Source organism: Dasypus novemcinctus, chromosome X (genome assembly GCF_030445035.2).
Source record: "Dasypus novemcinctus isolate mDasNov1 chromosome X, mDasNov1.1.hap2, whole genome shotgun sequence".
Lineage (NCBI taxonomy): Eukaryota > Metazoa > Chordata > Mammalia > Cingulata > Dasypodidae > Dasypus > Dasypus novemcinctus.
In genome coordinates, this window is record NC_080704.1 from 185,618,919 (window position 1) to 185,631,312 (window position 12,394).

Sequence of the window (12,394 nt, forward strand, 5' to 3'; positions counted from 1 at the left end):
GGTGGCAAGTGTTTTTCTTTTTCTTCAGAAGCTTTATATAGAGAAATAAATAAATGCCATCATTAAATTATTACCCTCGCCCCCAATCTTAACAATTGCTTTAACTATTTGCATTGCTCATCTGAAAGAAAACACCCAAATCCACAAGGCCTCGTGGGGCAGGTATAATTAAACATGGATCAGTCACAATTACATCAAAACAAGAAATGGCAAGGCCCAGAGACTTTTTTGATCATTCTGCTCACAAGCCAGCTGACTTCCTCACAAGCTATAAATACAGGAACATTTGATTATGATCCTTTCAGTTTTCTTTTTTCAAAATTTATTTATTTCTCTCCCCACCCCCACTGTTTGTGCTCACTGTCTGCTCTCTGTGTCTGTTCATTGCGTGTCTTCTGCATCTGCTCATCTTCTTTTTAGGAGACACCACGAACCAAACAGACCTCCCATGTGGGTGGGAGGCACCCAATCACTTGAGGCACCTCCGCTCCCTGCTTGTTGTGTGTCTCATTATGTTTCCTCACTGTGCCTCCTTGTTGCATAATCTCATTGTGTCTTCTTGTTTGTGTCATCTTGTTACTGCATCTTGCCACGCCAGCTCATTGTCTTGCTCCTCTTCTTTAGGAGGTGCTGGGAACTGAACATTGATCCTCCCATGTGGTAGGCAGGTGCCCAACTGCTTGAGCCACAGCCACTTCCCTGACTCTTTAATTTTTAATATAATATTTATGAGCAAAATCCAGCCATATTTCAAGGGGACTAGAACTGCCCAAAAACAATCTTGAAAAGGAACAAAGTTGTAGGAGTCACGATTCCCAATTTCAAAACTTACTACAAAGCTACAGTATTCAAGACTGTGTGATCCTGGCATGTGGATAGACAAATAGACCAATGAAGAGAACTGAGAATCCAGAAAGAGACTCAGATCTGTGGTCAACCAATTCTGACCAAGCAAACTCAATGGGGGAAGGAGCAGTCTCTTAAAAAACAGTGCTGGACACCTGGATATTCACATGCAAAAGGATGAAGTTGGGATCCTTCATCACATCATATATGAAAATCAACTCAAAATGGACCACAGACATAAATTTAAGAGCTAAAAGTATACAACCCCCTAGATGAAAACATAGGAGCAAATCTTTGATACCTTGGAGACTAGGCCATGGTTTCTTAGGATACCAAAGGCACAGGCAATAAAAGCAAAAATAGATAACTCAGACTTTATAACAATTAAAACCTTTTATACTTCAAAAGACATCATCAAAAAAGTGAAAAGACAGCCCACAAAAATAAAGCAATTGAAAGTCAAATATTTGATAAGGGACTTAAATGTAGAATATATAAACAACTCTTACAACTCAAGAAAAAATACAAATAACCAATTAAAAATTGAGCAAAGAATCTGAATAGACGTTTCTCCAAAGAAGATATACAAATGGCCAATAAGTACATGAAGAGATGCTCAACATCATCACTAGCCACTAGGAAAATGCAAGTCAAAACTATAAGGAGATATCACCTTATACCTACTGGGATGGCTAAAATAAAAAAGACAGACAAGAATGAGTTCCTGAGGACGTGGAGAAAATGGAACCCTCACACATTTCTGGTCGGAATGTAAAATGGTCCAGCCACTGTGGAAAAGGGTCTGGTAGTTCCTCAAAAGGTTAAACAAAGAACTTCCATATTAGCCAGCCATTCTACTCCTAGGTATATATTCAAGAAAAGCGAAAACATATGTGCATGCCAAATCTTCTACATGAATGTTCACAGCAGCCTTATTCATAATAGTCAAAAGGTATAAACAACCCAAACGTCCATCAATGGATGAATGGGTAAATAAAATGTGGTATATCCAGAGGACGAAATATTATCTGGCCATAAAAAGGAATAAAGCACTGATTATGTGCAACAAACAGTATGCTAAGTGAAAAGAAGCCATTCACAAAAGGTCACATATTGTATGAATGCATTTATATGAAATGTCCAGAGTAGGAAAGCCCATAGAGCGGGAGTGGTACCCAGGGGCTGAGAGGAGGGGAGAATGGGGCGTGACTGCTATAGGTATGGGGTTTCTTTGTGGGGTGATGAAAATTTTATGAAGTGAGATAGTGGTGATGGTTTCACAAGCTTGTGAATATATTAAAATTAGTGAATTTATACTTCAAAAGGGCAAATTTTAAGGTATGTGAATTAAATCTCAATAGGCCTGATATTATATTAAAAAGTAGGTTTGGCCAAAAAAGATAAAAGCATAAAGGTTCAAATTCTATATATGAACTTCATTCTTTTGTGGATTCTTTTAATGGCTTTATCAATACAAAATTTATATACCATAAAACTCACCATCTTTAATTAATGTATATTAATTAATTACTATATCCATTAAGAGTGTGGATTTTAGCCTAAATGCAATGGGTAGTCATGGGAAGGTTTCAAGTAGGGCAAAGTGAGGTTTTTCGCTAATCTACAGACTTCATTTTCAAAGTCTCTAAATGACCTTCTGTCCACCACCGAGAATTAAAAAGCAGAATATCATCACACACTAACTGATGTGAGATGAGTATGTGAAATAGGCTTTCAAGTGTAAAACGGTAAGAAGTGGCTGGATTGGACATATCTTTTGGAGACAAGGCCAGCAGAAAAGGAAAAGGAGGTGAAATGTACACCAAGAAGCTAGGTAGCTGCTTCCTTTGATGGAAAAGAAAGTGACATTTTTGGCTAATACACAGACTTCATTCTCCAAAAGACCTATCCAACACCTCAGAGAATTCAAAGGGGAATCACATCATCACACACTAACTGGATTTTGGAATTGGTGCAGTAGGAAGTACACAAACTAGTTAGTCCAGGGCCTAACTTAGACCCCTTAGAGAGCTGTGGGCTCTCTGGGTCTCAGTCCCCACCTCTCCCTGCCCATCACCCTCTGAGGTAAGACCCAGGTGGTGGGGCTGGTAGAACCCTGAGTGAGCATCTAGTCCAGCCTCTCCATTTACACACAGCTCTGCTCAACCCTCTTTCTGTGGCAGCATTTAATGGGAAAGGCACAAAAGAAATAAGGAAGCAACAGACAAAAATAGAATCACTTACCTCTTTGAATCGCTGTTGTTCACAGTTGCACAAAAAGGTCCCAAAGAGACAGCTATAAAGGTGATCCAAAATGGTAATCAAGAATAGTTCATTAAACTCGAATGCTGAAGGAAACTTAAACAGAAAGAAAAATATGGTTTAGTTTTGAAGTCTAATTTTCAAAACAAATAATCTAAGTTTTTGTGAAAGACAGCTAAAAGGTAACTTGGGATATAGCAAAAGATGTAAAGGTAGCCTGAGCCCATGCAGAACTTAACTATCTACTTTCAAGCTCAAGCTTATTGATCTGTCTGAGAAACAAGTAGAAGCAACAAAAATTGTTGCACTCTGCAATGCCTATAAAAGCTCATGCAGCTTTTGCTTCTTGGTGGTATAACAGCTCAGATACACCTTTCTGCCAGAAGCAAGCAGAAAGTTGGACACAATAAATGAAACAACTCTTTCCAGACACTGGCAACAGGCAGCACAGGACTGTGATCCCTGGGAGGGGGAAACAAATAAGGGCCACATTCTGGGCCATGGAGCAGGAAGGGAATCCTAGGCACAGCACAGAGTGAAAATGACTCCAGAAAAAGACAGAAATTTTGAACAGTTCTGTATCTATTAAAGAAATTGAACTCAGAGTTAAAAACCTTCTCATGAACATATGTGTAAAAATCCTCACCAATATTTTAGCAAATTGAACCTGACACTGAATTTTAAAAAGGGGAAGGGGGGAGATAACATGACATGGCCAAGCAGGGTTTATTTCAGGAATGCAAGATTAGTTTAACATTTGAAAATCAATATTACAAAAAGCAACAATAACTAATCAATTACTGTGAATCACCATATTAACTGAAGAAAAAAAACCACAGGCTCATCTCAGCTGCTATTTTAGGTAATTTTTAATGGGGTTTTGCAGAATTCCAACTAAGACTATATTACCACGGCCAGCAGGTCCTAGCCAATACCTCGTATTTAGTAGCCATGCGAGCTGACCTGGAAGTAATCATCATAATGCTGGTAGCAGGCGTGTACTGGGTGCCTACCATGTACTAGGGTTCTAATGTAAAAACACAGTGAAATAGTCATCAACCAACTACAAAAAAAACACTTTTAATTAAGCAAGGCCAATTAGAGCAAAACCAAACAAAACGACCTTGCATACCACTAAGTCGCTTTACTTTAAAGATCTATTTCCCAATCATAGTGATGTTTGCATACTGTCATGACTAATCTTGTCACCCCTAGAGTGATAATCAAGGCAGATGATAGACAAGTTTACTTTTTAGCCTAGCATTGTTAATTTACTAGACCTGAGACATGATTTTCAATTAGAAACCACAGCCAATCTAGGACTGTCCAAAGTCTACCTGAAATAGTAGTTTTCCTCACCAGGTTATTAAATTAGCTAATTTAAGGAATTATGCTCAATTACCTTGAATTAAGATTTGCCTCTCAAAGAAATGGACAACTCTCTCCTAACTTGCCCCATCTGAATACCACTTTTTTGGAAACCTCTGAAAACTAGCTATGGTGGGGCAACTCTTAAGGGGGGCAAAATATCAATGACTGTCATACTTATCCAAAATGATGAAGATTCTATTAAACTATGGAATTGGAGAATGTCTTTGAGACTGTTCTTTAAAGATCCCCTCAATTACTTTTTCCTTTAATTTTACTTTTACATAATTTATGCACATACAAACGAGTTCATTTTATTATGAAATTTCTGATAACTTTACCCTGACTTAGCTTACTTGATTTAGCAGTAGGCAATTTAAAAATAAGTTCATCTTGTAACATTAATGCATCATTTACAAATAAGCTGCATATTTCATTCACTTGTGAGTTATGGATGTTTCTGCTTCTAATGCATTAACAACGGTATTTTAAAAGAACAATTATACATACATTTCATGGACAGAATTTTAGGGCTGTGAGTGACATTGAAATCTAAACCAAACTCCTTTTTCTTCCTTAAAACCCAATAAACAATTTAAAAATGAAGTACTTTAGACATGAAAATAGGCACTAAGCATTATGGAGAATGGAGGTCAGTTTAAAGATGTTTAAAACACACATACGTATTTACCTAGGTTTTTTGAAGGAATAAGCTACTTCACATGCACAAATTTTCTATGCATTTGGTGTTTATCCCTATAGAAGCATCACAAGTATTTTTGTGCTCAACCTTTCCCTACAATTTTTACTTTAAAAAATCTAAGCCTTTCTAAATCTACTTTCTTGTCTTAGCCTGAATGGACCCATCAGTTAATGCTGTTACAGCCGCATGAATGGCGGTACCTGCACCACTACAGACCAGGACTTCTGAATTCCCAGGGGACACCGAGGCTGCTGGTCAGGGAGCCCACGTTCAGAAAGCCACTTGTCTAGATCCCCAGTCACAAACTCGTCTACACATCGGAACCACCTGGGGAGAACTAAAGAACTAGGCACAACTGGGCGGTCTCCAGGGCCACTGAAAGGAGGCTGTCCAGGGGTGGGGCCTGACATGGGTGGCCACTGTGTACTCAGTGCTGCGGGAGGAGCACCTGTGAACAGGTCCCAGCCGAGGTGGCGAGGGGCAGCCGAGGTGAGCATGGTGCTTTGCAACCTTTGTCCTGCCCCAGCACATGCTCCCAGGGATAACAGTGGCTCTACTGGGGAAATGCTGGGGTGGTGAAGGCAAACGGCCTTTGAAAAGGCCCCAGGGTGCTCCAGATCAGGCTGCCCAGAGGCTCTCCCCACTGTTGAGGATCATAAGCTACTGGTGGAGTCACTGCATGTTGCCTTCCCTGAGACTGAAGCAGCGAAGGCCAGGGCTACTGGCAAATAGGAAGGGCCCAGACCTGCCCCTCTCTCCAGCTCACTCTTCCCCCCAGCCCCACCCCAGCCAGCTTGGTCTCACCAATTCTCTCTCTAGTTCCAGGTTCGTCTCGCTGACACTTATCCACTATCGTGAGGGTAAGACCCCAAACACAGGAGACCAAGGGACAAAACAGCACAAGTCAAGACATTCAGGCCTGGCCAGGTGGGGCCGAGGTGGGGCCGAGGTGGGGCGGAAGGACTCTGGGCCCAAACGCCCCGCAGCTTCCTATCTCTTAACTGGATGAAAGGGAGCAGTGTTAACAGAACCACCTGAGAAGCCAGGGCCTCATTTGCACAGCTGGGGGACAAGATGACCCACAAAACCCATTTGCAGGAGAAATATAATTTTGGTGTGAATTGGATGTTTCTAATTTTCTGCTTATATTTCTAAATGAATTCGAATCAAACTGAGTTAAATAACAGGAGAGACCATATTTTACACACATGCACATCATGATATTGAATGAAACAGCACTGAAAGTTTATCCGACCTTCAATTTTGAGAAACTTATGTTTGGATCAAAGACTGTATAGGTCAGAAGTATACTTGCTCTCTCACCTGTCTTGTCATTTGCCAAACACAATCAATAAACTGGAGAAATATAGGAGATCTGTCAGCATCGGCGTGGTTGTCATTACCATGGCCCACTCGCTTAAAGAAACCAAAGGTCACATACGTTAACGTTGCAATGGAAGCCACTTTCAATTGCCTGATGACAAGAATCACATCTCATTTGTATGTTCCAAGGCCTAACATAATTTCTGGCACATAATAGGCACTCAAAGATTACTGAATTGAGTTGACTTCCATTACTTTTAGGAAAAAAAATTTCAGTCTACTCTACTTTATGTATTGTTTTATACTTTCTTTTTAATGTAGTTGAGATCAAGAAGTTATAAGCACCTGGTTAGCACACATTCCAGTTCAAATGATGGGAGTCAACACTAGCCACCATACCAAGGCACAAAGTGTCAACATTGGACTACCAGTTAGCAGCTCACAAAGTCCATTTCGAAAACCATTTTCTCCTGAAGTATAAAAACATTTGTTTCCACTTTGCAAAAATGCTGGGGATCAAAATAATGATTAACAATCTTCAAGTTTGGACCAATTCTACTTGAGTCAAAGAACCCCAAATTCATTTGTGGTCTAGTAAGAATGAGGCCTCCAAGTGTACGATGGGCCATTCTAGGACGGGGTGGGCAAGCGAGTGAGGACAGTCCCAAAGTCACAGCTCTCTGTTCACATGCTTACTAGTCCCTAAATCCTTATGCTTATCAGGGTTGGTTTCTGCTACCCTGATGTGTCCACTAGATCAAAAGATCCCCTCCTCCGGGAAGTCTGCTTTGACTGCCCTCCACAGCCCTGTGCTGAGCTCGAGGGCCTATCCCTCTGTTGTTCTAAACCAGAAGATCCCTGAGGTAAAAGGCCTCCCCCTGGGTCTTCTAGGACTCAGGAGCTGTCATATTTGTATCCCCAGACCTAGCCTGATGCCCGGCACATAGGAAGCACACAGTCCCTGTTCACCTGCGACTAACTACAAATCATCACAGTGAGCCAACACAAGATTTTACAGTCCACAGTGAGCAATAAGCCATTTAGGAGATAAAATCAGTAGAATCTGGAGTGTAGCTGGTTATGGAAGATAATTGAAAAAGGGTCTGGGATGTTTCTAAAGTTCAAGCTGGGACTGCTGAGTGTATGGTGGCCATTATTTGAGATGAAAATACAGAGGAGGAAGCAGTATAGGAAGAAAGATCAATCATTTCATTTTGGATACACTGAGTTGACAGAATCTGGAAGCCATGAAAACAGAGGGTTCCAACAGAGGAAGAGCCACCAAAGGGGTCAGCAGGACAAAGAGCAGAAGACATCAATGGGCTTTTGCAACTTGAAGGGCTCTGGTCATCCTTGTGAGAACAGTGTCAGTGGAGTGGTGGGTCAGAAGCCAAGGCACCCTGGGTAGAGGAGGGAATGGGAGGTGAGGAAGAAGAGATGATGAAGATAGACTACTATTTCCTAAAGTCTAGTGGTGAAGGGAAGAAAAGAACCTGGTTGGTAAGTAGACAGAGAGGAAAGATGAAGGGAGGGTTGCTTAGGATGAGAGAGACTCAGTTTATATACTTCAGGACAGCACCTCTGGGAGAGAGGGCAAAGCTGTGAGGCCAAGAGAGGAACACCTACTGGGGCAGAGGAGGCCATGGCCTCCCAAAGTGGGGTGGGATGCACAGCGGAGAGAGGGTAATACCTGAGAATGTAGATTTCTAGGTGAGCCAGGAGGCCAGGGTATCTGCTAAAAGTTAGAAAGTAGGGTGGGCAGGGTGGGCAAAGAGGGCTTAGATCCATGGAGAAAGTCTGAAATAGCTTCTTAGGGAACAGGCAAGTGACTTGACAAGGATGAAGAGAAAGACTTCAGACCAATGTTGTTCTTACCTGCCGGGGCTGGAAACCACATCAGTAATGTTCCAAGTGGCATCATGCCAGAGAGAAATCCCCAGAAGGCAAGAGAAAAGGCCCCATAAGCCAGAAGGTGAAAGCAACGAGGCCCAGAGGAGAGACAAGTGGATGCCGCCACATGCTTTGCCATGAGAGAGAGGAATCCTGGACCACCAGCAGCTGGTCCTTGGGGAGAAAAGCATCACCAGATAGAGCTTTGAACACTTTCATGGCCTCAGAACTGTAAGTTTGTGAGCTTATAAGTCTCCATTCTAAAAGCCGACCCATTTCTGGTCTATTGCCTTGGCAGCCTTCAGCAGACTAAAACACACTCCAAATATGGTTAGCAGCCCATATGCAACAAAAGGCAGGGTGGAAGGCTGCAAACCAGAAAATGGCAGGGTGCTGTGAAGGAGAGACAAAGACGCCAAGGAGGAGAGGGTGTTGGTGAGAGAGGAACTAAAGCAGACCTTGGAGCCGAGGTGAGTAGAGCAAGAAAGGAAGGAGGAGAGCTAGGGAGGGGGAGAAAGAGAAAATAGGAGCAAAAAAAATGGGCTGAGTCCAGACAGGAAACTGGGATAAAGTTGAGAATAAAGAGGAAAAGCTGGAAGAAAAGGAACCCCTTCTCTTAAAAGCTCTGAGGTATCATTCATGCAATCATACAACAACTAGTTAATAAGCACTTATTATGAGCCAGGACAGCACCAGGTGCTGGGGATAAAATCTTAAATAAAAGACAAATCCTCTACTTTATAGAGAGTACATTCTAGTTAGGGTGACAGACACTGGAAAATAAATAAATGAGTTAAAATATACAGCTTGTAAATGGTGACATGCTACAGGAAAAACAAAGCAGGAAAGGAGAGTAGGGAATGTTGGGGCATGGGGCTTCAGTTTTAGATAGGGGTCAAGGAAGACATTCACTGAGCAAAAACTGGGAGGAGGTGAAGGCACAAGTCATGCAGATAGCTGGGGGAAAAGGTACCAAGCAAAGGGAACAGCAAGTGCAAAGGCCCTGAGGCAAGAATCTGCTTAGCATGTCTAAGGGTCACCAGGAGTCCAGTGTGGCTGAGGCAGAGTGGCGAGGTGAGGTCAGGGAGGTGTTGAGGCAGCAGACTTAAGGACATGGGCTTTTACTCTTAGTGAAATGGGCTGCCACTGAACAGTTTCCACAAGGGAGGAACGCTGTCATGGATGGAACTATGTCCCCCCAAAAGATCTGTTCACAGCCTAATCCCCAGCACCTACGAATGTGGCTTTTTGTGGAATGGGGTCTTGGCAGAAGTAATCAAGGTCATACTGGACTAGGGTGGGCCCTAATTCAGTGACTGGCATCTTTATCAGAGAATGGTGAGGGGCGGTTACACACAGAGACAAAGACACGCCCAGGGAAGAAAGCCATGTGATGACAAAGGCAGCAATTGGGGCGATGCAGGCACAAGCCAAGGATGCCAAAGAAGGCCAGCAAGTACCAGAAACCAGGAGAGAGGCACGGGACCGAGTCTCCAACATGGCCTCCAGAAGGAACCAAACCTGCCGACAACTTGATTCTAGATTTTAAGAGTCTACATTTCTAGCCTCTAGAACTGGAGGGAATACATTTCCATGGTGTCACCAAGTTTGTGGTACTTTATTGTGGCAGCCCTAGGAAACTCGTGTACCCTTGTAACCTCAATTTCATTATCTGTGAATGACAGTCTCTGCCTTCCAGGGCAGTCAGGAGAATAAACAACACGATGCACCCAACACGTCCAATGCACAGTAAGTGCTCAGTCACCTGAGGCCACTATGAACCTGGCGATCTTATGGCCTTCACTGTGGCCTGGTCTGGCAGGATGTGGACTTGCCCCTTCTCTCTGCAGGGCCTCTTCTAAGGCTCTCCTCCCCGAGACAACACTCAGAGCCGGCACAGCTGGTGCCCCAACCTACTTTCCACTGGTGCGTCAGAACGGGACTTCTGGGAGGCTTCTGATCCAATTCACAGACCAGAGGGTCCCACACAGCACACCAGCCCTGACGGACCAGGAATAAGCTGCCATTTGTGCTAAAAAGTATGCACCTGTGTGTATGGTACATGTGACATATATACACAAACAACAGAGCAAAACAGTTCCGATTGAACCTAACCATGTCAACTTACTAGTGCAAACCTATGTCCAAAGCTTATCCACTCCTTTTCTATGAGAGCTTCGAATCCTTTGATGGTCCGGTAGTAACTGTCCAACATCAGCATGGCCAGGGCCGTGAGCTGGGCTGTTCGGTCCCAACCGTCACTGCAGTGTACCACCACCGATGTCTTCCCAGATTCTATTTTATCAGCTATTCTCACTGCCCCAGCAAGAAGCATCTTCAGAGAAGAAGCCACATTAAATGATGCTACATTCAATTTCTACTACAGCATAAAATAATTCTGGGGAAAACTTTTGAAGTTAAGACAATAAACAAAACAAGAATGCAATCAATTGAGAAGCACTAAGAGAATCACTAGGAAGCACAGCATGTGGAAAAAATCATAAGATAAAGTACAATGGTACATAGGCTCCTTTACAAAAGGGCCACAAAGTTCTTTTCCAACCTCATCTGAGGTAAGCATTGTCCCGTTTACCAGTCTGAACCCTGCCCACGGCAATTAGTCAGGTCAGGTACATAGAAAAGATGCACTTGTTTGTAATGTTGACATACACCTGAAAGCATTGAAAGGACCGGATTCTTTACCCTTATATATTCTAGCCAGTGTGTCCCATCCACATTGGAGAACCACCGGGTCTCGTCGATTGACGGGTAGACAATCTCTTTGAGTTTACGGAGTGACTCTCTCATCACGTGAATGTTGTGGATTTCCAAGAACACCAGTTCAGCATTTGGGTAAGCACTTTCACTTTCATATCCTCCACTCTTGGCCTGTTAAAAACAAAGATACTATTACTGTCTCTGGATTTAACTATTATTTCTAATGTTGCCAGATAAAGGGTATTAAAGAAGCACCCGTCATCTAGAGTAAGAAAATTCATAGACAGAAAGTGCATTAGAAGGTACTGGAGCATGTGAAGAGAGGGAAAAAGGGAGTTATTGCTTCAAGGATACAGAGTTTATCTGGAGTAATGAAAATGTTTCAGAAGTAGATAGTGGTGATGGTTGTATAGCATTATGAATACAATTCATGACACTGAACTGTATACTTAAAAATGGTTACAATGGCAAGTTTTATGTTATATATAGGTATGTTACCACAATTTAGAAAAAGGAAGAAAGTGACAACCATGTATTAATAAACCTCCTCCATCCTCCATCACCACTGTCAGTTTTTAAACCATTAAAAACTGGATCTTACTCAGGGAGAAATAGGTTTAAAAAGGTTCTCTCTGTTGGAGGAGATGTGGGTCAAGCAGCTGAGCACCTTCTTCCCACATAGGAGGTCCCAGGTTTGGTCCCCGGTGCCTCCTAAAAAAAATAAAAACAAACAACAAGCAAACAAATGAAAAAAATCAACTTAGGGGAGTTTATGTGGCTCAGTGGTTGAGCACAAGATTCCCACATACAAGGTCCTGGGCTCATTCCTTGGCTCTAGTACCATAAAAAAAATTAAAAAATTAAAAAATAAAGGTTCTATTCTGTTAATGCCAACTATCTGAACAGAAATGGTTGTACAACCATGACATTTCTGTATAATAAAACAATGTGTGAGTCCCAAACAATGAGACTGATTTAAGGCATGTACATAAAACAAAATGCAAATATAACAGAAAAAAGGGATACGACCCACCCCTTGGTGATCACACAACAAAATATGGTCTGTAATTAGCTTATATTTTATAGAGGTCAGCATTCAAAATACATCGGTGATGAGGATGTAGAGAAACTGGAACTTTCATACATTGCCAATAGGACTGAAAAACAGTTCAGCAGTTCCTAAACAGATAAACAGGATTACCACGTGATCCAGTCTTATGGGTTGAATTGTGTCCCCCCAAAAGATCTGTTCAAGTCCTAGCCCCTGGTACATGTGAATGTGAC

General features: G+C 42.3%; 1 protein-coding gene across 10 annotated transcripts in view; it reads right to left on the reverse strand.

Annotated features, from left to right (window-relative positions):
- MTMR1 (myotubularin related protein 1) overlaps positions 1-12,394 on the reverse strand; it is a 57,218-nt gene that overhangs the window by 5,526 nt on the left and 39,298 nt on the right. For all 10 annotated transcript variants that reach the window (XM_058291421.1, XM_058291417.1, XM_058291419.1 and 7 more), the window contains 4 exons: positions 11,096-11,281; positions 10,521-10,727; positions 6,503-6,595; positions 3,091-3,204 (listed from right to left, as the gene is read on the reverse strand). In XM_058291421.1, the coding sequence (XP_058147404.1) occupies positions 3,091-3,204; positions 6,503-6,595; positions 10,521-10,727; positions 11,096-11,281 (600 nt within the window). The remainder of the gene's footprint in view (positions 1-3,090; positions 3,205-6,502; positions 6,596-10,520; positions 10,728-11,095; positions 11,282-12,394) is intronic.